The 26,940-nt window shown below is 39.3% G+C and overlaps 1 protein-coding gene across 6 annotated transcripts in view; it reads right to left on the reverse strand.

Annotated features, from left to right (window-relative positions):
* The window catches only part of MELK (maternal embryonic leucine zipper kinase), a 78,305-nt gene that overhangs the window by 18,420 nt on the left and 32,945 nt on the right, over nucleotides 1-26,940 (reverse strand). For 3 of the 6 annotated variants that reach the window (XM_027105500.1, XM_027105497.1, XM_027105498.1), the window contains exons 9-13: nucleotides 18,185-18,253; nucleotides 16,668-16,766; nucleotides 15,943-16,038; nucleotides 10,055-10,141; nucleotides 3,050-3,178 (exon numbers count right to left, since the gene is read on the reverse strand). In XM_027105500.1, the coding sequence (XP_026961301.1) occupies nucleotides 3,050-3,178; nucleotides 10,055-10,141; nucleotides 15,943-16,038; nucleotides 16,668-16,766; nucleotides 18,185-18,253 (480 nt within the window). The remainder of the gene's footprint in view (nucleotides 1-3,049; nucleotides 3,179-10,054; nucleotides 10,142-15,942; nucleotides 16,039-16,667; nucleotides 16,767-18,184; nucleotides 18,254-26,940) is intronic. The other 3 variants (XM_027105502.1, XM_027105499.1, XM_027105501.1) reach the window with 2 other exon arrangements.

Consider the following 26,940-nt stretch of genomic DNA (forward strand, 5'->3'; position numbering starts at 1 on the left):
ACTAGGAATAAATTAGACTTATGAAAGATCTCCTGGAGACAGGCTATTCGGGGTCCTATGCTAATAATACCACCAGTCATTTATTTTCCTTCACTCTTCCCCCTCAAAAAAACTAGGAGTACACTAGATATACCCTAAATTCTAAGACTATGGAGTATAGTTGGATTTTTTATTTTTCACTCCTTTCCTTTCCTTCAATATCTAGTTAGCCTGGCCAAGCAACTGTACTTGAATTTCTTACATTCCATCCTTTCTTTTCTAATTTTCTGATTCAAGGACAAATCTTCTCATACCTGAACTATTCAAATGGACAACATGGTCCCTGCCACCAATCTTCCCACCCTCTCAACCAGGGGTGACAGAGTTCTCCAGGGTTGTCAATTACCATCAACTAGAACTAGCTACATGGAGCGCTAGGCTGAGAAAAATACTAAAGCTAAGTCTATGCCCAGTGGGGAAAAGCACAGTGTCGTATGAATGAAGGCTGCCAGGGTACTGCAGTAGATAATAAAAGCACATAAACATCCCTGACTGAACAATCCTATATACAACTGGATGAACTCTGAAAATCAGTCATGTTGGTGACATGTCATGTCTTGCTCAAAAACCCAGTTTCCCATTACTTACAGCACAAAGTGTAACCCTCTGACCTGGCATTTCAAGGTTCCCTACAATCTAGCTCTCAGCTACCCTTCCAGATCACCCATTCACTCTCTTCCTCTTTTACTTTTCCCCCTTGAACTCTTTATTTTAACCAAACAAGTCTAGTCACTGCCAAAAGGATACACTGAGCACATTTAGGTGCCTGAGTTTTTGCTAATTCCATTTATCTTGCCCTGAATTCTGTGCTCCTTCTTTTGTATTTTTCTAAACTTAAATATGGATCCAGTTCAGATCACCCACGGTGACCACTCTCACCCTTTAAAGCCCCTACCGCACACCTCTAGCGCTTAGCTGGCACCCGCCACCTACTACGATGTAGTATTATCTATATGTATAGCTTGCCTCAACTTAACTGTTAGACAACAAGCACTACCCTGTACACAGATTTGTTTCCCAAGAGCTAGCACGGGGCCTGAAAATGCTAATGATGTTGATACGTGGTCTTTTGTGATTCTCAGATCAGATTGTATTATTGTTTCACTGAAAGTGGCATCTATTGATTAACCGTTCAGAATTACTTACTTTCTTATAAACAACACTCCAGAGAAAAAAGAGTGATTCTATCAAGGAGGAGAATAGCACAAAGAGACTATATAGCTTGCTTCAAGCCTTAGTGAGTTGCATAAAGACCAGAAAAAAAACCCAAAATTTGATTTCTACTTCATTGCTTGTCATTAAAATCTCTTTATTGGCTATAAAAATTGGCTCAATAATATAAATGCCCAAATGATTAAATTATTAGGTAAATAAATGCTCATTAGATGGAAGATAAGAGTAAACATCTTCCCAGATCCTTTCTACTTGGATACTCTATGACTCACATATGCAGATGAATTGAGACCACACCAATCCAGATATAAGAAAATCTAATGGCTTAGGAAAATGTCTAAGACCTTTTAAACTAGGGTCTTAAACCTTAACTGGGGTGTCATAAACCTTAAAATTTAGCTGAGGTTTATTCTAAGTATGGAGGTATCTAATATCTTTCTGAAATTACCTTGATCAGAAGCAAAGTTTATGTTTTTGTGTCCTCTTAGACCCAAAGGTATTGACTTGGGTGTGAGACTTTAAAGGGTTTGCCCTGTGAGCAGGATGAGGGATAGGATGATTCATGGAGTCCGTGGGTAAAAGATCTGCCTGGGCATGGGATATTCACCAGCCCAGTACAACTCTCGAAGAACAGATTAGAAAAACAACCCAGCAATAAGATTATCTCACTTCAGAGATTTCTTTACACAACAGCCCCTTACACTAACACTTTTGGTTCTTAATTTGGTCAAAAGACCAACTACGGAGAGAAGGGAGACAAATTAGGTCTGGCAGGGACAAAAGACCCACTATACCTGCAGCACATGATTGAAGAGAGGTCAAAATTGAGTTGTTAAAGGAAATGACGGTGGCGGGGGGGGCATTCAGCGTTCAAAAAAAGATTATGAAAGAGGTGGCATTTGAACATTTTTTAAAAACAGAGTTTTGAGATCTAAAGAAAAAAATATCACCTCACACACATAATCATTTCTGCTATACTGGATTCCATGAAGAGGGCCAACTCTTTCTCTCTGAGAATGACAAAAGTACAGTTTCCTAATGTTAAAACCATTTAAACTGCAACTTGAATTAATGGAGGGAATATTATATTACAAAGCTCCACACCTATCTGGCAAAGTATTTGGAAGGTGGAATTTTAAGTCATGGGAGATACAAAGAATCACACAGAAAACAGACACTAATTTGAGCACTTAGGAATGACATGGTGCTTCCAAATATGTAAGGCTTCTCCACCATTCTAAATGTTCATGACAAAGGAAAATGAGACAAAGACAACAAAATAGAAAAAAATAATTTGGTTATAACTCATACAAGGAATTTGAGTTGCATGAGCTACAGCTGCTGCTCAAAACAAACAACCTAAACCCTTAATATAAGTGAGTATCAAAATATTCACTGAAATACTTCATGTTATATAAAGTATAATATGTCCTATAATTTACATAAATTATATAAACAAGCATACTAAAAAAAGACTGGAAAGATACAATAAAATATAAACTATTTTATCTATAGGTGGTAGTAGCTTTATAGGTAAATTCTATTTTCCTTTAGCTTATCTGTGGCTTAAAATTATTCTACATCAGGAGTTACTTTTGTGGAAAAAAGGGGAGGGAGAAATTTTTTTGTTTTTAATGCCATGTAGACATTCAAAATTCTAGTGTTCGCATTCAGAATTTCCCATTTTCCTCATCAAAAATATTTAGATCATAAAAATGTCTTGCTTGTGGGCCCCTGACATCAGCAAAGTTAACTTCCCTGGCATGTATCCACTTATGAACAAGATGGGCACATGGCAAGAGCAGAAGGCACTCACACAAAAGCTTCTGACATTCACCTTGATGTTTGTGACTGCAGTCGAGTTGGCTTGTCCACAGGAAGAAAGAAGCCTTAAACGAACTGGTTTTCCCCGAGCCTTCTTGGCTAGGAGTAGAAGATAAGTAGCTGTGAGGTGATCATACTGCCACTGGAGGAAAAGAAAATCAAATTGTTTAGAAGACTAAACTTGCTTTTTGAAATAATGTTTTATTTTAAATTAAATTTTTCCTCAATGTAACAAACATTCAGAATTTAGATATTTTTTTTGGCTTTAAAGCATATAATGAAAGACAGCAATCCCCTACACCACTCCCCCACACACACAATTTCCACTTCCTAAAAGGCACCTTTGGCTGTTTTTTCTATATTTCTAAATTAATTGCATATACAGCTTTAATTTTTTTCAGCTTCGGATATTATCTCTAGATTTCTTACTACAGAAAATAAGAATTTAGCTCTACTACAACTCCTTCCTTCCCCCGAACATATTTCCCTGCATCCTCCTACTATAGTTTTATAATTTTTAGTTAAATCAACATTTACATTATTATGATTATATAAATAGTATTTGCAACTAAGTAAAGGCAATATTCAAAATACTTAATTGGTACCCTGACCCCAGTGAATCAAAACAGAGGCCAAAATATGAGTAGGTTCCTGGGAAACCCCTGCCATGCCAACTATTAACCTTTTAATTGCTGGATATGAGGCAGGACCGGAGGGAGGTACCAGGCCTAAGGGAGGTTACAGGGCAACAGGGAGGGCACTCAGTGTAGTAGTTATTTACCAATCAGTATACAAATATTCTAGTATCTTAATAATCTGTATGGCCATACTGGTTGAATATCAGCCCTGCAACCAAACCACACAGGGTGCTATCCTTGCATTTTCTTCTTTTGAAACTTTTTCTTGAAGTTAAAAATAAAAAAGAAGCAGTTAGTCATCTTACTAACTCAACTCCACACTCTCCAACACTCTTCACCTCCTCCCAACATGTTCACAACACATCAGCTAATCTGTCTCCTCCTCTGTCTCATTTTGGAGACATTCCACCTGATGTCTGCATTCTATGCTCCACTCTGGGCTGGCTTCTTTCTCAGCCTGCAACTCAACTGTCGATTGAGGGGTTCCCTTCACTTCTATTCTACAATATACCCCTTGGTTTCCTAGATCCTACCTGTTCCTTTCTCTTCGTTTACTTTCTTGTTTTGGTGGAACATTTCCCCCAACAACTTCCTGAGTGTGGATGAAGAGGAGGTAAATTTTTTGAGATCTTGCATGTCTGATAAATGACTGTATGCTATCCACACGCTTGACTCTGGTTTGCCTGAGTATGGAATTCGAGGCTGACAATAATTTCCACAGCTTTGAAGGCACCGTCTCATGGTCTTCTAGCTTCTAGCACAGTTATCGAAAAATCTAAAGTCTTTCTGATTCCCAAGCCTTTGTGTATGACCTTTTGTTTCTTGTCTCTAGAAACTTTTTTGGATCTCCTTTTCCCCCCTAGTTTTCTGAAATTTCACTAAAACAGGCCTTTGTGTGAATCTATTTTCATCCATTTTGCCAAACCCTAGTTAAGTCCCTTCATTCTTAGAAACTCATACCTTTCAGTTCTGGAATATTTCTTCTTGTACTATTTCTGTGATGGTTTCCTTCCCCTTCTTCTTCTCTGTTTTATCTTCCTGCAACTTCTATTATGTCTATGTTGGACCTTTCTTACCCCTTCTTTTTTCTTTGTGCATCTCTCTGTCTTTAGGTTCTACTTTTGAAAGATTTCACATTACCTTCATTTTCAAACATTTCTACTGAGCTTTTCATTTCTGTAGTCATATTTTAAATCTTCAAGAGTATCTCTTAAAATGTTACTTTTTAGTCATCTTATTCCTATTTCAAAAAAGAAATAGCTTCTCTTATCTCAGAGAATATTAATTATTGTTTCTTGGCTATTTTCTTCCACTCCCTGCATTATCTGTTTTTTCTGAGCATGTTTGCTTTTTCTTCCTTCTCTCCCACCACCCCATTTGTTTTGATCTTTGACTTTCATGTTAGAGGCCGTCCTCAAAAGTCTGGTGATCTTTGGCTGTCTGTCTCTATTTGAAAGCAAAGAGTATACTACGCAGCTACTTAAGACTCTTGTGTAGTTTAGGCCTGCTCATTACCTTATGGGCTTCTCTCTAAGGTGAAGAGACAGGAACCTGGCTCTCTTGGCTTTTCCCTAGAGATGAGTCTTCCAATATTTTCCCCAACCCCACTGCAATTAGGATAAAATCCTGATCCCAGCATTCTCAGAGTTGAATAGGGAAGAGAGTTAGAGGCAGTGGTTCACTGTTCAGTAAGAGGAATGTGTGTGTCAATGCATCCATTTCAGAATGGCTCATCACCCCCACCTGAGCTGCATCTGGTACAAGAGTGCCTCTTGTTCAATATCTCCAATCTTCTGCTGGAGTGGAGAAGAGGTGGCTATCATACAGCACAAGGCAAACAGAGGGACCTAGCAATCTAACCGCTCCTAATACAGACTTTCAACCAACCTTCCTGTTTCCACCCTGCTCACTTCCCTGACTCCAGAGGTTCCTAGGACCTCTGATTCCTGAGCTTTTCTGGAGCTCCAGGGCTCTAATCAATTTGCTTACTGCCTTTTCCCACTGCAGGCACTTTGCTTTCAGCTTTCTCCGAAGTGCTAGGTCAGCTGCCACTTAGCCATTTTGTAACTTCTAAAATTTTACTGACATTTTTTTTGTCTCCTCTTTTATTCTCTTCATTGTGAATTGTTTGTCTTTTTATTCCTTTACTGTTATTTTAGTGAGGTTTTAGGAAGTGTTGATGTAAACATGTCTGTTCAATCTACCTGAATGACTGAAAGTTTCTAAATAATGTACTCAAGACTTTGAGACCCTCTGCCCTACAAAAGTGTTAAATTTTAATGCTAAATAATATTTTGTGCTATGTACCTCACAAAGTGCACGATCCAAAGAGGTCTACTATCACCTCTGATTTTATTAATAAATTTTATCTGTTAACATTTTAGATGGCCACAATCATAGTATATGCTTTGAAATTTACATAATGGATCTATCAATATAGTGGAAGAAGTATAACACTGTGATAAATTATCATGGAATGTTGCCTTTAATCCAGAAAGGTTGGGGGAAAGGAGGGACAGAAAAGGTTTCATGGAGGAGGTACTTGGAAACTAGGTGAAAACTACATAGTTATAATCACTCTCTGCTTTCCAGAAGCTATGTTAAAGGTTTTTTCTGGGGGCTTCCCTGGTGGTGCAGTGGTTGAGAGTCCGCCTGCCAATGCAGGGGACACAGGTTCGTGCCCCGGTCCGGGAAGATCTCACATGCCGCAGAGCAGCTGGGCCTGTGCGCCATGGCCACTAAGCCTGCGCGTCCGGAGCCTGCGCTCCGCAACGGGAGAGGCCACAACAGTGAGAGGCCCGCGTACTGAAAAAAAAAAAAAAAAAAGGTTTTTTCTGTACCTCCCACATCCATGGTCTCATGGGTGATAGCTGCCTTTTTGAAAGAGATGCCATAAACTGATTACAGACAATTGCTCAGAAACAAGTTGCCACTTGCTTGTCAACAATGGCATAACCCAGGCATTGTAAACAATACCTGGAAGGCGCTAAGGGTTTTAGGTGGAATTTTCTAAATAGGCCTCAGTTTTATAATCCTGGAAACTCTACTTCCCTAGGCAAAAAAGCATCCTTTTAATAACTTTTTTGCCATAGCCACTTCATACTACTTATTAAAATAAGATGCACAGGGGAGTTCTATGTTTAATAACAGATAAATCAACACATTAGTAATGCTTTTCAGGTGATGTCGATCCCCAAGTCTAATGCAACCAATGTCTCCCTTATCTTTTAGGCAGCTCCCTCTTTTGAAAGTCAAATGTCTGAAAGTAAAGCAACAGGTTTACCTGTTATAAAGAAGGTTCCATTTCTAGAAAACAAAAAACATTTTAAAATCCCCAGTTACTGTTCAGGCAAGTTAAATGTTAAAGGACTGCCCGGGCACCTGGGCTGAGGAGAGGCAGCTACTGGAACAGAGGGTTTGAGAAATTGAGGAGTGGCCCACCATCCTTCTCCTGACCTTGCTCCCGAGGCCCTCAATCTTTAAACTTCCACCACCAGAATACATGGGTGTTTGCACTGCAGGGGTGAGAGGAAAGGATCTGTCTTGGTCTGTAGGTTCTCATGTGCACATGCGACCCTCAGCGAAGCCAGATACATAACTGGCTGCTTCACAATCCAGAGCCACTCAAGGCTGGAAGATCGGGGGAAAGTAAGGAAAACTATGAAGTGGAAGCTCTAGCACCACAGGAGAAAATCTCAACAGGACTATGAGATGGCTCAAAATCATGACACATGAGAGACTCTCACTTCCACATACAAAAAGCAGTTTAAGAATGCTCATGTAGGGCTTCCCTGGTGGCGCAGTGGTTGAGAGTCTGCCTGCCGATGCAGGGGACATGGGTTTGTGCCCCGGTCCGGGAGTGGCTGCGGAGTGGCTGGGCCCGTGAGCCATGGCCGCTGAGCCTGCACGTCCGGAGCCTGTGCTCCGCAACTGGAGAGGCCACAACAGTGAGAGACCCGTGTACCGCAAAAAAAAAAAAAAAAAAAAAAAAAAAAAAGAATGCTCATGTATATAATATAAAAGTGGTAGTTCCATGAGTTGAATGTTTGGGAATAATATTGTTTCTCTCTCTTACACAAAGCTCAGCAGCACCATACCCAGCATGGATCACATTAAACTTATCTCTGTCCTGTCTAGCCAGCCCCTAGAGCTCCCAAGATGCCAAAACAGACCACGGCTGATCTCAAACCTGGTTTTCCCAAGGCTCTTTAAACTGGAAAGTACCTAGAACCAATGTGAATTCTCTGAGACCACCCAGACCAGGATTTTTCAACTTCAACACTATTTTATAGTTGACCTGGATAATTCTTTGTGGTGAGTGGCTATTCTCTAGGATATCTGGCAGCATCCCTGGCCCCTACCCACTAGATGCCATTAGCATATACACACATCCCCATTGTGACAACCAAAAATGTCCCCTGAGGGGCAAAATCACTCCCAGTTGAGAACCACTGACTAAGACCAATGCTTCACAAGCTTTAATGTGTAGATGAATCACTTAGGGTTTATTAAGATGCAGATTCTGATTCAGCAGGTCTGAGGTGGGACTGAGATTCTGCATTTCTAACAAGCACAAAGTGATGCTGATGCTGCTGATTCTAGATCACACTTTGAAGGCAAGAATCTAGAGTAATACTTCTCAACTCCTGGCTACACACTGCAATCATTTGGAAAGCTTTTAAAAATTGTGATGCTTATGCCATACCCCAGACCAATGAAATAATAATTTCTGGGGGTGGGATTTAGGCATCAGGATTAAAGTTCCTAGGTGATTACAATGTTCAGGCAAGGTTAAGAAGATGTTGTTTACTCATCCCTAGGACTGGAAAGTAAGTATAAACAGGCATTTAAGAATGAGGGAAAAGTACACAAGAAGAAAAACTATTACTTTCCTCACACGTTCTTGATGTTGGTCATGCCTAGCTTTCAGGATAACAGATCTTTAAAGAGATGTAACACCAGAAAACAATCTATCATGCCTCATTATTTTGTTTTCTGTATCAGAAGTAAGAAAACAATTCCCATTTCCATTTCACTTTTAAGTTTGAAAATTATATGTAGACACCACATAAAGGATACTATTTTAAAGACTTTTTTTTTTCCTAATGATTCTTGAAATTCTGAGTATGTTAGTTTTAAGATTCAGATTTTAAAAGTTTGTGAATCTCATACTAAATTTTTTCTGGATAAAATGACATGATACATGGGACTTGCTTTGAAATACCCTAGCTAAAAAGGGCAGATGGAGGGTAGTGTTGGAATATAGATAAAATTGGCAAAGTGTTAATAACTGTTAAAACTGGATGATGAGTATATGGAAAACCATTGTTATTATACTAGTCTCTCTACTTCTGTAGGTGTTTGAAATTTTCTATAAAAAAAATTTAAAAAGAAATTTTTTGCATCCAAAATATAGTTTTCTATTAAAGAGCATTCCAAAGAAAAGGTCATGTAATTTTTTTTAACTTGTTTACATGAAAACTTCGAATTTTCATTGTAAAATACTAAGGACCTGACATATCTGGCAGCAGTTCCCAATTCTTACCATCCCCTTTCATTCCATGAAAAAGTAAATTATCATTCTGTTTTCCAGACATGTTCCGTTTGTCTGGAATTGTCATTCAAAAGACGTATTATGTTATTCAAAAGAATTCCTTCATATCTCCTCCTCACTGAAAAAATTGTGGCTTAGTAAAGTTTGGTTAGTTTAAAAAAAATTTGCTTAAGGCCTTTACCTTTCAAGTTAGAAAAGAGAAAAAAACAAATACGATTCATAGGTGATGAGAGACATAGTACTGAACCAGGAGCCATGTTGGCTGCAATCCCTGCCCATCGTGTTAGACTGTACTCAGAGACAGCTGTGAGTGCCTCCATCTCTAGAAAAAAACCACATGTGTCATCTAGAGATTAAGCATCTGAAAGAGCTAAAATGATCCAATACCAGAAATCATGATGATGATTCCATGGTATTTGGTTCATAAGGTTGGGGGTGATACGATGCTACAAGGTTGCTTTCAGGTAAAATGAAAACTGCTTTGTGTTTACCTCATTTCTACAACAGAATCACAGTTCCATGTTAGAGAATTTAAAGTAGTCAAAATTGAAACTCTGTCAATTCTCTGGACTCATTTGTTCTGTTTCTTAAAAGTTTTTTTTCCATTGTCTCTTTGATCAATCTCATTTTTAAAGAGTATATCCACCAGACATCAGAAAAAAGAGTTGAGTGGAAAACACACATAAACATAAAATAAGTGCAATATTTACACCCATGGTAAAATCATAGGTCTGAAAAATGCTATACTATTTTTAATGTACTGATAAAATAAAAAACAATGATGAAACAAAAGATATTACTCTCGAATTCATGCTGTATTTCTTACCAGTGAAATTAAATCCTCCATTGTTTGCCTGTTGTTTCTGTGATATACAGAAAGTTCCGTTACACAATCTTCATCAAGGTGAATAAGCTACAAAAAAATTTTATCAACTTTATTAACAAAAACTTACAAAATATTTATGGTTTTGAAATTTTAAAATTACCATAATTACCTGGCAAAATCAAACACCAACATGTAAAAACAACATGAGTTTGTCAAACTCTTGGGTAAGAATAAACATTCTCGGGCTTCCCTGGTGGCGCAGTGGTTAAGAATCCACCTGCCAATGCAGGGGACATGGGTTCGAGCTCTGGTCCGGGAAGATCCCACATGCCACGGAGCAACTAAGCCTGTGTGCCACAACTACTGAGCCTGCGCTCTAGAGCCCACGAGCCACAACTACTGAAGCCCGCACGCCGAGGGCCCGTGCTCCGCAACAAGAAAAACCACCGCAATGAGAAGCCCGCACACTGCAACGAAGAGTAGCCCCCGCTCGCCGCAACTAGAGAAAGCACGCGCCCAGCAACAAAGAGCCAACACAGCCAAAAATAAATAAATAAATAATTTATTTTAAAAAAAAAACACGAATAAACATTCTCCGCAATTTTTAAAGATATAAGCAGATAACAATAAGAAGTTCAAGAAGATGATGAGCTCTTTCCCAGCCCTTCACATCCCCCTCATCATCTGATCAACTGTTACAATTCTGCTGTGCAGCCAAGGGACTATATTCTCCTCCCCTACCGCAAGACAGGGACCGGTATTTGCATCACAGAGCAGTCATCTAGGCATCCAAAATCACTGGCAGGACAACAGACTGGGTAAAAGAGTGGCTCAGACTTGTAGCATATCGTCCCCCAGGTTATGTTTGGGTTTAGCACAATCCAAAGAGCCGTTATGATGGTGCCATAGATGCTGCACAATCATCATTACGCTGAAGGTACCAGTAAAGCACAATTTTTAAAAGGAAGAAGTGACACAGCCGCTACACAAACTTTATTTTGCTTAAGGACAGAAATTATCCAAGTATTGTGATCCCTGCATGATGAGACCTCACCAGAGAAGGGGCCAGAAATGAGTTCTCAGAACCAAACAAGGATCACTGAGAATGAAAAGGCGGGAAGGGTCTGGCCTGGACCTGAACAGGAGTTCATAAAATCATATGGGAAAAGAATCATAAGGAATGTAATTTTAAAGTCATGTTTCCAGGGGCTTCCCTGGTGGCGCAGTGGTTGGGAGTCCACCTGCCGATGCAGGGGACGCAGGTTCGTGCCCTGGTCCGGGAAGATCCCAAGTGCCGCGGAGCGGCTGGACTCGTGAGCCATGGCCGCTGAGCCTGCGCGTCCGGAGCCTGTGCTCCACAGCGGGGGAGGCCACAGCAGTGAGAGGCCCGCGTACCGCAAAAAAAAAAAAAAAAAGTCATCTTTCCAATGTAAGAATTCGCTTCACAACAGCCCCAATATGGGATGTTTCATTTTCTGCTTTAAGTCTTCCTCTCCAGAACAGCTGAGATGGTTAGCTTCTTCCTCTTCCCCTAAGATCTGTCTCCCTGTGATCCCTACCCACTGTGAATTGGTACAATCTGACAGCTGACAGGCTTTGGAAGTAGAGAGACCTTGGTTTTAATCATTACATCACAAAATAACCGTGTGACCTTGAGCATATTACTACACCGCTCTGAACCTCAGTTTCATCATCTGTAAAACAGAGATGGCACCTGCCTTGCAATATATGTAACCTATGGGGTGTACCTAATACATCACCATAAATGAGTAGGCCCTCAAAAAACTGCTAACTATTTTTACTAACAGTCATAATTCTATTTCCTCTTTGGTATAAGAACTTTCAGAAATTTGAATATTCCTATTATCAACAACCTTTCCTCTCCAAGTTTTCTCTTTTCCAGTTCCTTTAACCACTGTTTTAATGATTAACCCCCCTTACCATTCTGGCCCTTTCTTTAGATCACATAGTTCAGGTTCTCACTGACCTTCAAGGTACCAGCACGTGGCAGAGCAATATCATGACCTTCCCTTGTTCTGGACACCACACTTGTAACATCGGACTCAAGAGAAAGTCATGTTGCCATCATGAAACTAGAGGAACAGTACAGACAATGACCTGCATGATTGGCTGGTACAAGCTCAACCTCAAGGGCTAAGGAGAATGGGGAGACCACAAAGGTTTATACTGATGGTTTTATGAAAGTCAAAAATGCCACAAGTAAGTTTTCATTGTGTTGCTTTGACCTTAGCAGCTCCCCAAAATGTAGATTCCTGCTTCAGGAAGGGCTCAACCTCAGACGCCTGGACACTTTACCACCCAGTTGGGTATCTTCTTGTTGATACCACTGCTCAAGCATGAAGGAAATGATTTCTGGGGTTCCCTCCATTATCTTAAGTTACTTTCTTAAAAACCAAAACCTCTCCCCCATAGCTTCTTGCTCTGTAACTTTACCACAAGGTGTGTGGAGGAAAGGAAGGAAGGTAGGAAGGAGATGCTATCTTCTTTGCTGGGCTCCTGAACTGGAAAGAATGAAAAGAGTGGGACAAGACACCAAAGTCTGAAAAATACGGTTTATCTCAAGTTTTCCAAAGGGGCTCAACACTTTAAGTACTCTGAATTCTCAGCCACACATGCTCCAGTTAAATTAAGTACAAAAATGCATACCCAAAGCTAGCCAATTATTTTGGATTATCCGTGCCTACTACATTTCCTGTTCAGTAGGGCAGAAAATAGAACTGAATATAACTTCTATTTGATACAATATTTGGGTACTAGAGCTACGTGTGAAAATGATACAAGGAGATCATACAAAGAGTTACAGAATAGCATCTATACCTTAAATATCCAAGTAAATCTGAATTATTTTTTATAGTTCACTCTTGATAAAACACAATACTGAGGCAGAAAAGCAAATACTTCAAAAAGCAATAATCCCTTATAGCTCTTCTGTATATAACTCATTTGATCCCTGCGACAGCTCTGTAAGGCAGACATGACAGATTAATGACATAACATTTAAAGGCACTCTATAGATGACAAAACAGGATCCAAACATACAGAAGAGACTGGCATTAGAATACCCATATTAGAGGTGAGAAAATGAAGACTCAGAAAAATTTATGCAATTTGCCTGAAACTGGCATTTTTCATCCTAGCCCAGGGTTTTTCCTACCACACCATAATGCCACCTCTCCATGACTCTATTCCAGTAGCTATTCCAACAGAGACCAGACAACTAATGCTCATCACAAAGGCTACAGCTACACAGAATACAGGCCCTGAGTTTGAATTAGTTGGCCTGTCAGATCCATTATATTTTGGAGCCCTTATGTCTGGGTTAAAATCCTGGTTCTACACTTACTAGTTGTTTGACCTTGGGCAAGTTATTTCATGATTCTGTGCCCAGTTGCTTCACCTGTAAATGGGGACAATAACAGTACCTACTTCAGAGGGTTTGTATGAGGATTGAATGAGTTAATAAGAGTTAAAAACACAAAGCCTTTAAAGGTACTATCTAAGGGCTCTGTCTATATTATATTATAGTACTACAGTAGCACACTTTTCTATTATAGTAAGCATTCAATAAATATTAGTAATTATTATACTAAGATGTAAGTAAAATCATATACTTTTTTGGAACACTCAAAACTATGTATCTTACCTTATATTGTGCCCCAATTTAAAATAATATTTGTGTTGTTGAAATCAGAGACTTTCTTCATTTGGGCATCTGTTCCACTGCAAACAGTAGCATATCCTACCCTATTAAGGATCACGGCTGAGAAGACATGCAAAGCCGTCCCACATGTGGAGAAATGATGACCCCCAATGGCTGAACACAGGCATGTGCACCACCCATGTTCTCCACCTCACAAGGGCACGTCACAGCTCCCCTGGCCCTGCTGCTGCGCTGCTCAGACACCGTATACTCTACTGTCCTAGGCTCTCAGTGTTGATGGTTGTTAGCATTAAGTTGCAGTTCTAATTGTGTTTGCTCAATAGATACTAAAGATGTCTTAGAAGGTTAAAGGAAATATGGAGAAGAGAGATTTTAGGGGTTGACAGTCATAGGAGAATCAGGAGGAATTTCAGATCAGGCTGCATGGTCATAACAGTGGGCAGACTAGTGAGAAGGGGTTAAAAACAAACATAGTCTATTTTTCCAAGTATTTATATTTATTGGTATAATTCTTCCAGAAAGCAAATACCCCACAGCTGTATCAGGTCTACAATGTGGCATGTATCCAAGCTATTCTGTTGACCCACGCACATACTCCTCTCCATTGCAGACGTTGTAGTAGACTGTCAAAAAAACATCCCCAATTAACTGAAAAGGCTATTAAAACACTTCTCCTTTAAAGCATTAACATGCTTTTCTAACTATGTATCTGTGTAAGGCTGCATTTTCTTCATATGCTTTAATCAAAACAACACATATGAAAACAGACTGAATGCAGAAACAGATGAGTACCCAAGTGTCTTCTATTAAGCTAGACTTTAAAGAAATCAGCAAAGATGTAAAGCAGTGCCACTCTTCTCACTAGATTTATTTCTGAAGTAGTTATGTTTAATTTCTTGATTTCCTTATCTATGAAAAGAGGATAAGAACTGTACCAACTTTGATGGCTATACTTTCCATACTAGCTCTGGGTTTTGCCTTGTGGCTTGCTTTGGCCAGACATTAGCAAGCACAATGCAAGCAGAGGCTTGAAAAATGCTTGAGTGTGGGACTTCCCTGGCAGTCCAGTGGTTAAGACTCTGCACTTACAATGCAGGGGGCGCGTGTCCGATCCCTGGTCAGGGAACTAGGATCCCACATGCCACGCGGTGCAGGCAAAAAAAAAAAAAAAGCTTGAGTGTTAGGGTTTGCCCACTTTCTGGCTTCTTCTGGAATCTAGCTGCCATATCAAGAAGCCCAGACTAGCCCGCTGGACAGTGTGGCCCAACAAATAACCAGCACAAACAGTTGGTCTTCTGAGTGAGGCTTAGACCATCCAGTCACAGTCAAGTCACCAGTTAACTGCAGCCACATGAGTGACCCCAGGTAAGACTCACACAGGAAATGTCTGGCTGAGCCCCAAACTGCTGATCCACAGAATTGTAAATTATTATTGTTTCAAGTCACTAAATTTTGGGGTGGATTTTTATGCAGCAATAGTTCGCTAATATACAAAGTATACATACCCCTTACATAAAATAGATAAGCAACAGAGATTTACTGTATAACACAGGAAACTACATTCAATATCTTATAATAACCTATAGTGGAAAATAATCTGAAAAAATATACATATGCATAACTGAATCACTATGCTGTACATCTGAAACTAACACAATATTGTAAATCAACTATACTTCAATTAAAAAATATTATATATACCCTTTAATAATGCTCACATTTTTACCAAGTTCAAATTGCCATTTGTTAAAAACTATTTTTTAAAACATTAATGTAGGAATAGTTATTAATATAACTGCTTAAACTTGCATAGTACTTTGTGTTATTTAAAGTTCTTTCACACAGACCTACTAGAGAATGGACTTGAGGATATGGGGAGGGGGAAGGGTAAGCTGTGACAAAGTGAGAGAGTGGCATGGACATATATACACTACCAAACGTAAAATAGATAGCTAGTGGGAAGCAGCTGCATAGCACAGGGAGATCAGCTCAGGGCTTTGTGACCACCTAGAGGGGTGGGATAGGGAGGGTGGGAGGGAGGGAGACACAAGAGGGAAGAGATACGGGAACATATGTATATGTATAACTGATTCACTTTGTTATAAAGCAGAAACTAACACACCATTGTAAAGCAATTATACTCCAATAAAGATGTTAAAAATAAATAAATAAAGTTCTTTCATATATATATTAGACCAGTTCTCACGGTATGGTCTGTAGACCCCTGAGGATCTCCAATCAAAACATCATAGCAAAACAATGCAGAAGCAGGCGAGATCCAAGTGTCTTCTGTTAAGCTAGACTTTAAAGAAATTTGCAAAGATGTAAAACAATGCTAGTCTTCCCACTAAATTTATTTTTTAAATAGTCATTTTTCATAAAAATATTTGTGATAAACTGTAATAGGTTTAGTACTGTTACTTTTAAATGAATCGATCACTAAATATTTTAATAAGTGAATAAGAAGAGCATAAAGGGGCCCTCAGACTTAAAAGTTTGAGAACCGCTATAACCTTATAACTACTCTGGGAAATAGAAAGAACAGGTTTAACCTACTTTTTACAGACAAATATATAGGTTTGGAAAAGTTAAGTAACTTGCCTAAGATTCCCAGAGCACTGTTCACAATCCTGACTACGTGAGAAACACCAGGGAGCTTTTAAAAAATATCCATTAATTGCTGTGGGACAGAGCACAGACACTTTTTTTTAAGGTCCTTGTGATTCTCATGTGCAGGCCCGGTTAGGAGCCACTGTCCTAGAGATTAATGGGCAAATATACAATTCAGTTACAATCTCCCAAACACCAATCTGACAGATAAGTTTACAAAATATATTTTCTTTTGTATTTAGACCACATCATTGTACATCCTGAATCCACACAAAGTTTTTGTCTTTGTTTTTTAATTTTACTGGATTTCATTTTACTTACAGGAGTCTTGCTTTGCCACTCAACAGGACAGTTGTAATCTTGCATGATCCAGGGATGGTTCAATAGATTTTTCACAGAAATCCGTTTCTTTGGGTCCACCTAGTGGCCATCGAGAGGTAGCTGGAGATTAACATTTTAAATAGAGAGCATAGAACACCTTTCCTCCTGAGAACTCAAAATTCATCAGAACAGATGTAAACTTTATCATCACAAAAATGCTGTCAAAGACCTTAAAATGGCCTTGGAATAAATTCTTTTAAAAAGGGAATAGAGGCAAGAAAACTATAGCTACCAACACAGGCTTAGAAGATAAATGTTTAACAAACATGAACTTCATTGGTATGGACATTATTCATGAAGTTAAGTCAATCTATTGTATGATGTAATAGTCTTTTGCTGGAAAACCTATTCACAGGAAATATTCACCAATTTAATATTCAAGCAGGCACAATGCAGGGCATTCACACTGAATATGCAATCTCTACCTCCGATGAGCTTACAATCACATATAACAAGTTGAAAAGCACACCTTTCTTTTCCATTTGTAATTTTCAAATGTGAGGAGAGAAAAATTAATCAACAAAGATTAAGTTTTGGGGAGTTTAGAAGAAAGGATGAGGTGTTTTCAATCTCATTATGGAGATTTGGTGGTCTTGCCCTACTCAAGGTAGATGAGCTTAAGGTAAATTTTGAATAAAAAGTAGAGATGGCTTAATATATGGAAAAACTGAATACATAATAATGAAAAAAATATTGCTAATAAGGTACTCATATTTTTCAAAGTGTTTCCCATTAATCTCATTTTATCCACGTAATACTATGTAGCAAGCACTGAGGCCAAGCTCAGAATCCCCATTTTATAGGTCAGAACCTGGTTAGGTGGCATGCCTATTGCTTGGTAGAGTGGATAACTAGACTTCAGCACTCCTGTCTTTCACCCTTAGAGATCATAACACCAAATCAGTGGCTCTTAACGTGTGGTTCCCAGACCAGCGGTATCAGTGTCATCTGGGAGCTTATTAGAAATGCAAATTCTTAGCCCTGCCCCAGCTCTACTGAATCAGACACTCTCAGGGTGGTGCCCAGCAATCTGTGTTTCAATAAGCCCATTTGGCAATTCTGATACATGCTAAAGTTTGAGAACCACTGCACTAGATCATGAGGCCCACTCAATTGTACATCAGCTCATTTAAGCATTTATTTCGTATCTACTATATATCTAATGGAAAAAGAGTGGGAGCAAGAAAACAGAAAACAGTGGAGCAAGAGCTGGTTAGAGAAAACAGACAATGCTCAGGAAAAAGGAAGAAAAACCAAGTCAGCAAAGATATATGGTAGCAGTCTTTTTTAAAAAATGCATTTGCAAAGAAAGCACCTAGTAGAGAATATCTGCAGAGTAGATAACAATGAATGGAATTTTTTACAGCTGATAGATAAATGTAGTAGCACTACAGACATCTTAAAATCAAATAATAACAAAAGACTTCTATTATTTTAAAATAAATAACAAAGATTACCTGTAGCATTTGTTGAAGAAGCAGAATACTACTGGGGGAGAGCCACTTAGGAACCTCATATTTCCCTCTCTACAAAAAACAAAGAAAGCATTTAAGAGATTTAGGTTCAATCAGCCTTAACACAAATTTCTAAGGTTAACAACATGCTGGAGGTTTACTTCCAAGCTTGAGGACTTCATCCAAGTTTAAGATTTCGTAAACATTATTAATAACATAAGAAACCCATTTCTTGCCTTAAAGAAGAAAATCCAGTTAGTTAAACACAATATATTGTCACCTCTAAAATATCCACATTATCGGGTAAGGGCTAGAGCACAGATAATGTAAGAGTGGCAAACGTAAATGTTACAGGGCTTTGGAATCTATAGTATGATTAAATGGACAGGAAGTATACACTGTAGTCAGTGCTTTTATTGCTGAAGCAATATTTTAGTTTATAATCCCAGAGGAATTGTCAGTTGACAAAAGTGGGTCACAGAAAAGCATATTTGGTAGGAGGACACAGGCTGTGGTTAAAAACAGGTCACATATCATCCGCAAGGCAGAATTCACAATCATTGAGGGAACTGATGAAAGCCACCTTCTAAGGCAAGTACCTCTTTTGGGAATGGAAGAGACTCAGGAGATAAATGTTTATAACCTGTTATACTCAGAGATTACAGTCACCAAGTTATCAACCAAAACAAGACTAGGAGCTTGCTAAACACAAATACGTGATATAATACGTCTTCACACAATCTGTCACACACCCCTCTTTCCCAATTCAAAGGAAATGATAGAATCATTTTTCTTAGCAGAGAACAAATTGTTTAATGATGCTAGGATAACAGGTTAATTATATGAGAAAAATTAAGATTGAACTGTAATTCACAGTCTATATCAAAATTAATTCTACCCAGATTAAAGAGTTAAATGCATACACTAAACCATGAGAATACTTAAAGAAAGCATCGGTGATTATTTTTTAGAACCTGTCTAGGCATGACAGCAATACCAAAAAACTATAAAGATTAACAGATGACAAGATTTAAAAGCTGACATTTCTGTACAGCAAAACAGAACTAACAAAGCTAATTAACAACAAATTGAGGGAAAAAACCTTTCCGCCTAAATGGCAAAAGATTAATACACTTCATCACATAAAAAGCTCTCACAGATCACCACCAATCCTCTCCTTCCCACATTTCCCCTTCTCAGCAAATGGCGACTGCCTTACCAGCTCCTCAGGTCAGAAACCCTGGATCTTCTTTAGCTCCTCTTTCCCTCACACTTCGCATCCAATCCATCAGCAAATCTATTGGTTCTATGTTATATATCCAGAATCACCTGTTACTACCTGTATCACACCTGCAGGGTCTCTCATCTGATATATTGCAAGAGGCTCCTAACTGGTCTTCCAGAGCCCATCACTGTCCCTCACAGTCTAGTCTCTACTTACCAACACCAATGTTCTTTCAAAACGTTGGGTCAGGTCATATCACTTCACTATTCAAAACGCTCTAATGGCTCCCCAACTCACTCAGAATGAAATCCAAATTCCTCACTCTGGCTCCAAGGCCCTATGTGGTCTGTAACCCCACATCCACCCCACTCCTTGCTACCTCTGAAACTCACCTCCTAACTCTCTTCCGCACTCATCAAACTATGATCACATCACAAGTCAAACACAGTCCTGCCTTAGGCCCTTTGCACTCTTTGTTCCCACCGCTATAATGCTTTCCCCAATATCAGCAGAGTTTGTGCCTTTATCTTCTTCATGTCTCCCCTTAAATACCAGTGGTATCATGAGGCCTCCCCAAACCAACTTTATAAATAGCATCCCTGCCCACCATCATCTCTACCTGCCTTTCATGGCACCTTCTTTACAGTCCTTATCCCTACTTGTCATACTACATATTTATTTGTTTATTTTCTGCCTCACTATATTAGAATATAAACTCTTTAATCATAGGGATTTTGTCTGTGCTGTTCACCTAGAAATTGTCTGGCCCTAACATATAAAAGGTGCTCAATTAATATATGTTCCATAAAAGAAGAAATGGGATCAAAGCATACACTCCAAAAGAAAATGGGCAAAGAATATTCACAGGTAATTCCCAAAACAAGAACTTTTAAATGGTTAATAAACATGAAAATATGTTCAACTAAATCTAGCAATAAAAAAGCAATTAGGGACTTCCTGGTGGCTCTGTGGTTAAGAATCTGCCTGCCAATGCAGGGGACATGGGTTTGAGCCCTGGTCTGGGAAGATCCCACATGCTGTGGAGCAACTAAGCCCATGCTCCACAACTACTGAGCCTGTACTCTAGAACCCGCGAGCCACAACTACTGAGCCCACACATCACAACTACTGAAGCCCGCGCGCCTAGAGCCCATGCTCCGCAACAAGAGAAGTCTCCACAATGAGAAGCCCGCACACTGCAACAGAGAGTAGCCCCGGCTTGCTGCAACTAGAGAAAGCCCACGCGCAGCAACGAAGACCCAACGCAGCCAAAAAAAAAAAAAAAAAAAAAAGCCATTAATTTAAACGAAAATGATCTACCAAATTGATAAACTTCAAAAAAGTTATCCAGTGTTAGAGTTCGGGGATAAGAGCGCTTATATATACAACGAGAGAGCATAAACTTTTCTGAAGAGTAATTTGGAAATATGCATAAAAAGCATTCAAGATCACATATCCTTGATCTGGCAATTTCACTTATAGCAATTTATCCTAAGCAAATAATTTGGCATACAAAAATTTATTAGTGTTATGAACAGTAACATTCACCACAGAATTGTTTGTGATAACTTTGGAAACTAAGGAACATGGTCTGATGGAATCCAGAGGGCTCCCAAAAATAATCAAAGACAAAATAACCTGAATGAGGATCCTGGGTTAGAAATATATCATAGGTCCAGGGAGACAAGGGCAAGCACGCGCGCGCACACACACACACACACCCAACAGTAATTGAACGAGGCTAGAACGGTGGAGGCAAGTAGGTGAAGAAGGCTTCAACTAGCACCAGCATTGGGGTTCTCTGTTCTTACAAATGAATTGTCTAGGACATAATTCTCACAGAAATCAGTCCAGCTTAACAGTGAGGGAAGAAACAGACAGTATAGATCACTCAGAATCCTAGAACTACATGACAGGCTGGATTTTGAATATGTTAAAGAAATAGTCAAAGTTCCAAGGAAGTGTTATCAAGCAATTTATTTAAAAAGAAAAGGTGTTAACGTTAAAACAACTCAACCTCTGATTCAGCCTCTCTGATGAGAGCAGACAGGCTGACCTACAAACTGTTTCCTAGGAAGGACAAGAGCTTTCATTTTACAAATGACATTTAATGTTATTAAATTTTTCATTCCCCTTTATCTAAAGCACTCACTAGTACCCAGAGATACCACTCTTATTTATATCTTGCCAGGGCACCTTAACACTTGCCAATGTCAGATGCTGACAGTTTGTTTGTGAATTATAATAATGAAGCCTCTAATTCATTTCTCCTTACTATCCGTCATCCACCAAGCACTGAAGGCTCACTGCTGCCTGGGCTCCAGGTCTATCCCTGGGAAGGGGGGATTTTTGGATGCTTCAGCCACCTCGCTGGGACTCAGAAGCGAGTCACAGTTGCTGCATGGCTGGCCCTGATCTAGTTGGCCCCACTCTCTTAGCTGAGCTTTTCCTTATTCCTGAGACCAAATGCCACTCATGATTCAAATCCTGGGTACCTGACATGTTCTCTTTCTCGGCAAACTGATCAGATGCCTGGTACCTCAAATACTGTAGCCTGCGTTTGCCAGGGTCCCATAGAAAGTAGAGACCGGCCTATTACCTGCTTACACTGATCAAAGGGTCATGATCTACCTGAATTTCTGATCACAACCTGCACAACCTCTAGAGTGTCCTGTCTTGCTTTACTCACTGGTCAGAACCTGCACCTACTCCAGTGGGTCTCTCCTCATGCTGACTGCACACAAAGCCATTTGCTGCTTACTCTCTGGATACCATATGCACTGGGTTGAATAGTGACCCCCCAATATTCCTGTCCACCTGGAACCTGTGAATGCATCCTTATTTGGAAATAGGGGCTTCTGCAGAAGTAATCAAGTTAAGATGAGATCATATTGGGTTAGGCTGGGCCCTAAATTCAATATGACTGGTGTTCTTATAAGAAGCGGGAAATTTAGACACAGAGACACAAACACACAGGAGAGAACACCACATGAAAACAGAGGCAGAGACTGGAGTGATGCATCTATAATCCAAGGAATGCCAAGGATTTCAGGCAAACATAAGAAGCTAGAAAGAGGCAAAGGAGTCTCCCTTAGAGGCTTCAGAGACCATGGCCCTGCTAACACCTTGATTTTAGACTAGCCTCCAGAACTGTGAGAGAATAAATATCTGTTGTTTTAAGCCACCATCTTGTAGTACTTTGTGACAACAACCCTAGGAAACTAATATACCATCTATAAGGGTTTAACTTACTTGCATTACCTCTCTCCTATCATCACCTGCCCATCCCGAGGATAAATCTGGTTCCAGGTTCTAGACCTTTCTGGTCTGCTCCAACACACAGATAACAGGTCCATAACCAGAACTATGTAATAAAATAAATGTTATGCCTTTAAATTCAAAAACTACCATCCAAAACAAAAGCATTCTTAACTAGAAGTAGCAGAATTCTATAGAAATCAGATGTAAAAATCAATTTTCAGACCAAAGCACTGAATGACAAGAGCTCCACGAGCCTGATTCCAAGTTCCTCTTTGCCTCTTATTTATCACCCCTTTTATCTTCCCAACTTGAATTCACGAAGTATCTTTTAATAGATCCCCTGTGCTGTGCTGTAAGTTAGCATCATAGAAGCAATCCTATCCAGAGAGAGGCAGGGAGGTTAAGTAAATGAGAAGTGTGGTGCTTGGCACACTGGAAACAGGCAGAGACTGGAGTCATACATTATGTTTGAATCCTAGTCTGCCTTTCATTCGCTCCTTGAGCTTGTACAAGTTATGTCATCTTTCTGACCCTGTTTCCTAAGAGTAGGCTCTGGAGACAAATTGCCTAGATCCAAATCCAGGGTCTACCACTTACTAGCTGTGTGGATGAGCTATTTAACCTTGCCGTGCCTCAGTTTCCTCATCTGTAAAAAGAAGTATAATAACAGTATCAACTCCATAAATTGTTGCTAGCACTCAATGATTTAATACATATAAAGCACTTAGCACACGCACAGAGTAAGAACTCAATACCGTCTAGTTTCTACTATTGCTGCTGCCTCCACTACTATTACTATTACTACTACTACTGTTACTACTGTTACTGTGAAACAAGTATAGTAATGCCACTTACAGGGTTATAAAAGGAATGGAAGAGAATGTATGTGAAAGCACTTGGACCAATGCCTTGCACATAAGAGACAATAAATGTTTGTTCAATTTGAAATAAATAGGAGGGGAAGATAGGGCTACTCAAAAAGGTAGCAGAGCAAAGATGGCATGTTGGCAAAGCCACGCATGCCAGAGTGCTAAATATTCAGTATAGTAAGAAAGGCTAGAGTCATTCTGAGGATGCACATGCCCTCTCAATAGAGCTTTGCCCCACTGCAGCTGCCTCAGGATCTCAGCATTGCCTGGTAAGAACACATCAACTAGTCATGTCCTGCTCACATCACCTCCTGAAACATACCCACCCACTTTCTCCATTTGAACAGAACAGCTCTATAGAGTACTATCGACAAACAAAGCATGAGGCCTGTGCCCCATCACCAAGACCTGACATTCTCAGCTTCATTCTCTACACTGAAGTACTAGCAGAAATAAAGTCCAGAGCTGAGTTCTGCTGCCAGGCTTACCCCAACCTCTTATTTGTACACAGTACTTAAAAACACACAGAGCACTTGTACATATATTTTATCCTGTGCAGTAGGCAGGGATTACTAACTACATTACACAGATGAGGAAACTGTCTCAGCCAGGGAAATCAAATACCTGTTCAACGTTGTAAGGCACTGGTTCTCAACTGGAGGTGATTTTTGTCCCCCAGGGGACATCTGGCAGTGTCTGGAGACATTTCTGATAGTCATAATTTGGGGGCTGCTACTGGCATCTAGTGGGTAGAGGCCAGGGATGCTGCTAAACATCCCACAATACACGGTCCCCCACAACAAAGAATTATCTAGTCCAAACTGTCAATGGCGCCAAAGTTGAGAAACACTGTTATAGAGCAATAAAGGGGTAGAGACAGGACTAGAAGAGAGATACAATACTTTTTCCATTGTACCACACTGGAAGTTCTAAGGATACCTAGAAATAGACAGGGAGAAAGGCTCCTTATTTAAATACTGAAAGTATATATCTAAGGATCAAATAGAAAAGGCCTTGAGAGGAACAATTCTGCTGGGGAAGAGCATCTTCACAAAAGGCCCTGTGTTAACCAGGCCTGTGCCCCTTAACCCTGGTTTCTGCTCAATCTTTGGAGAATTCTTGTTTATTTAAGGGCTGATTACCTTGCAAATGAGATTAAGAAACAGGTAATAGAGGGAGAAACCAAGTGGGAGGAGGAAAAAAGATCTGTGTGCTAATAAGTGAGATAATCCTGGGAATACTAATGGGCTTGAAATTGTTTGTTTTTTCATACAGTACTAAGAAAGGCAGGTGATCAACCTCTCCAACACATAATAATAGTACTGCAGTCAACCCTATAATTGTAAAGTATTATCTCATAAAGAGATAACTTGCTCATTTTCTTTAAAATTATAAATTATACTTGTTAGAAAGCAATTTTACTTTCAAGCTACTCAACTTTCATTTACTAAATTAGTTATATTTCCTTAATATTTGTGTAACCAGAACTGGAATACAGTCACGCTTGTCTTTGAATGCAATGACAGCAGATGAATATGCGACATTAATAAGATTAATACTCAGTCTATTAGTAACCATGCTGGAAACTGCAGTTTAGCATTTTGCTTAAAATAGTCAACAAACACAAAAGATAAACAAAGTCTGCCTCTTAAACAAGAGTTACATACAGTGTGTCAAATATTGCTGGGTTTTTCAATCAAACCAAGAACTGAGGGAAGTGTTATTCCCAAGTGAGGAATTTTAGAACATTCTAGGCAAAGATACATACTGCATGCAAGTGATACGACACCTTAATTAGATTCAACCAGCAGACTGTATTACACTGTGACTCGGAACAATAGTTCTGAGCCAAGATTACAATAAATTTCAAAATCTATAATGTGTGAAATTAAATTCCATAATAATGCATAAAAGTCCTAATCTGAATCAATTTTCAACTTGCAAATACACGAAAAACTAAAAAAAAATGAAATTCAGAGTAGGCGAAACAAAGAATATACAGTATTAGTAAATAATATTAATTAGGAAGGCTAAATCTCTATTGAACAAGAATTAGACATTTTCTACCATACTCACTGTACCAAAGAAACATTTGATTTACCAAAAATATCAAAACTTGGATTTAATATCTACTATTAGGATGTAACAATTTTATATTATCTTGGGATAAGTCCCCTCCCCCAAAGGATTCATCCAGGATCCACTAGTGTACTCAAATAAATAAATAAAAGTAGAGAACACTGAAGTTTGTATGTTGGTACACTCATCTCGTATTGGTGAAACAGTACATTAATAATTATGAGCATCAGGAATTCCCTGGAGGTCCAGTGGTTAGGACTCAGCACTTTCACTGCCATAGGCCCAGGTCTGATCCCTGGTTGGGGACCTAAGATCCCACAAGCCAAGCAGCGCGGCCCCCCCAAAAAAATATATACATATATACTTACATATATTTATAATATATATTATATATTTTATATATATAATAATAATAATTAGGAGCATTAATTCCATGGCTGCCATATGAATGTGAACTCGCAGTAATAGCAAATGAAGGCAAATAAATAGCATAGGAGTTTGGGTCCAGATAGGTTAAAAAAAAAAAAAAGCAAGCTTAGAGTTAAGTCAGTAAATGAGGAATACCACAGATACAGCGTAGCTTAATTTCAATAAGGTATTAACAGTCACTTCTTTTATCTTTGTGGATAAAACCACAAAATCTTGGTTAAGCGTATCTGATACAGGCTAAAAACCGAGAACACTTAGGGGTGGTCTAGATCTATTCAGTTGTGTTTTTTTAAAAATTTTTTAAAAATATCTATCTATCTATCTGTCTGTCTACCTATCTATCTTTGGCTGCACTGGGTCTTCGTTGCTGCACGTGGGCTTTCTCTAGTTGCAGCAAGCAGGTGCTACTCTTCGTTGCGGTGTGCGGGCTTCTCATTGCAGTGGCTTCTCTTGTTCCAGAGCACAGGCTCTAGGCGCATGGGCTTCAGTAGTTGTGGCACATGGGCTCAGGAGTTGTGGCTCGTGGGCTCTAGAGCGCAGGCTCAGTAGTTGTGGCACACAGGCTTTGTTGCTCTGCAGCATGTGGGATCTTCCCGGCCCAGGGCTCACCTGTGTTGCCTACATTGGCAGGCAGATGCTTAACCACTGCACCACCAGGGAAGACCTCTATTCAGTTTTTTAATCAACAACTTGGATTAGAGATATTTAAAAAATGTACAAAATGTCACAATCCTGGCAAGGACAGCTGATATTACATGAGATCAGAATCAAGATTCAAAATATCAACAGAGGAGAATACTAGGCTGAAACAAACAAGGAAAACTGAATGTGAATAAATAGAAGTCAGAGAACTTATAGCTATTCAGAGATGGACTGGACCTTGGAAATAATTGACT

This window comes from Aethalodelphis obliquidens, unplaced genomic scaffold (assembly GCF_003676395.1).
Source record: "Aethalodelphis obliquidens isolate GAN/ISIS:26980383/991018 unplaced genomic scaffold, ASM367639v1 scaffold7, whole genome shotgun sequence".
Classification (NCBI taxonomy): Eukaryota; Metazoa; Chordata; class Mammalia; order Artiodactyla; family Delphinidae; genus Aethalodelphis; species Aethalodelphis obliquidens.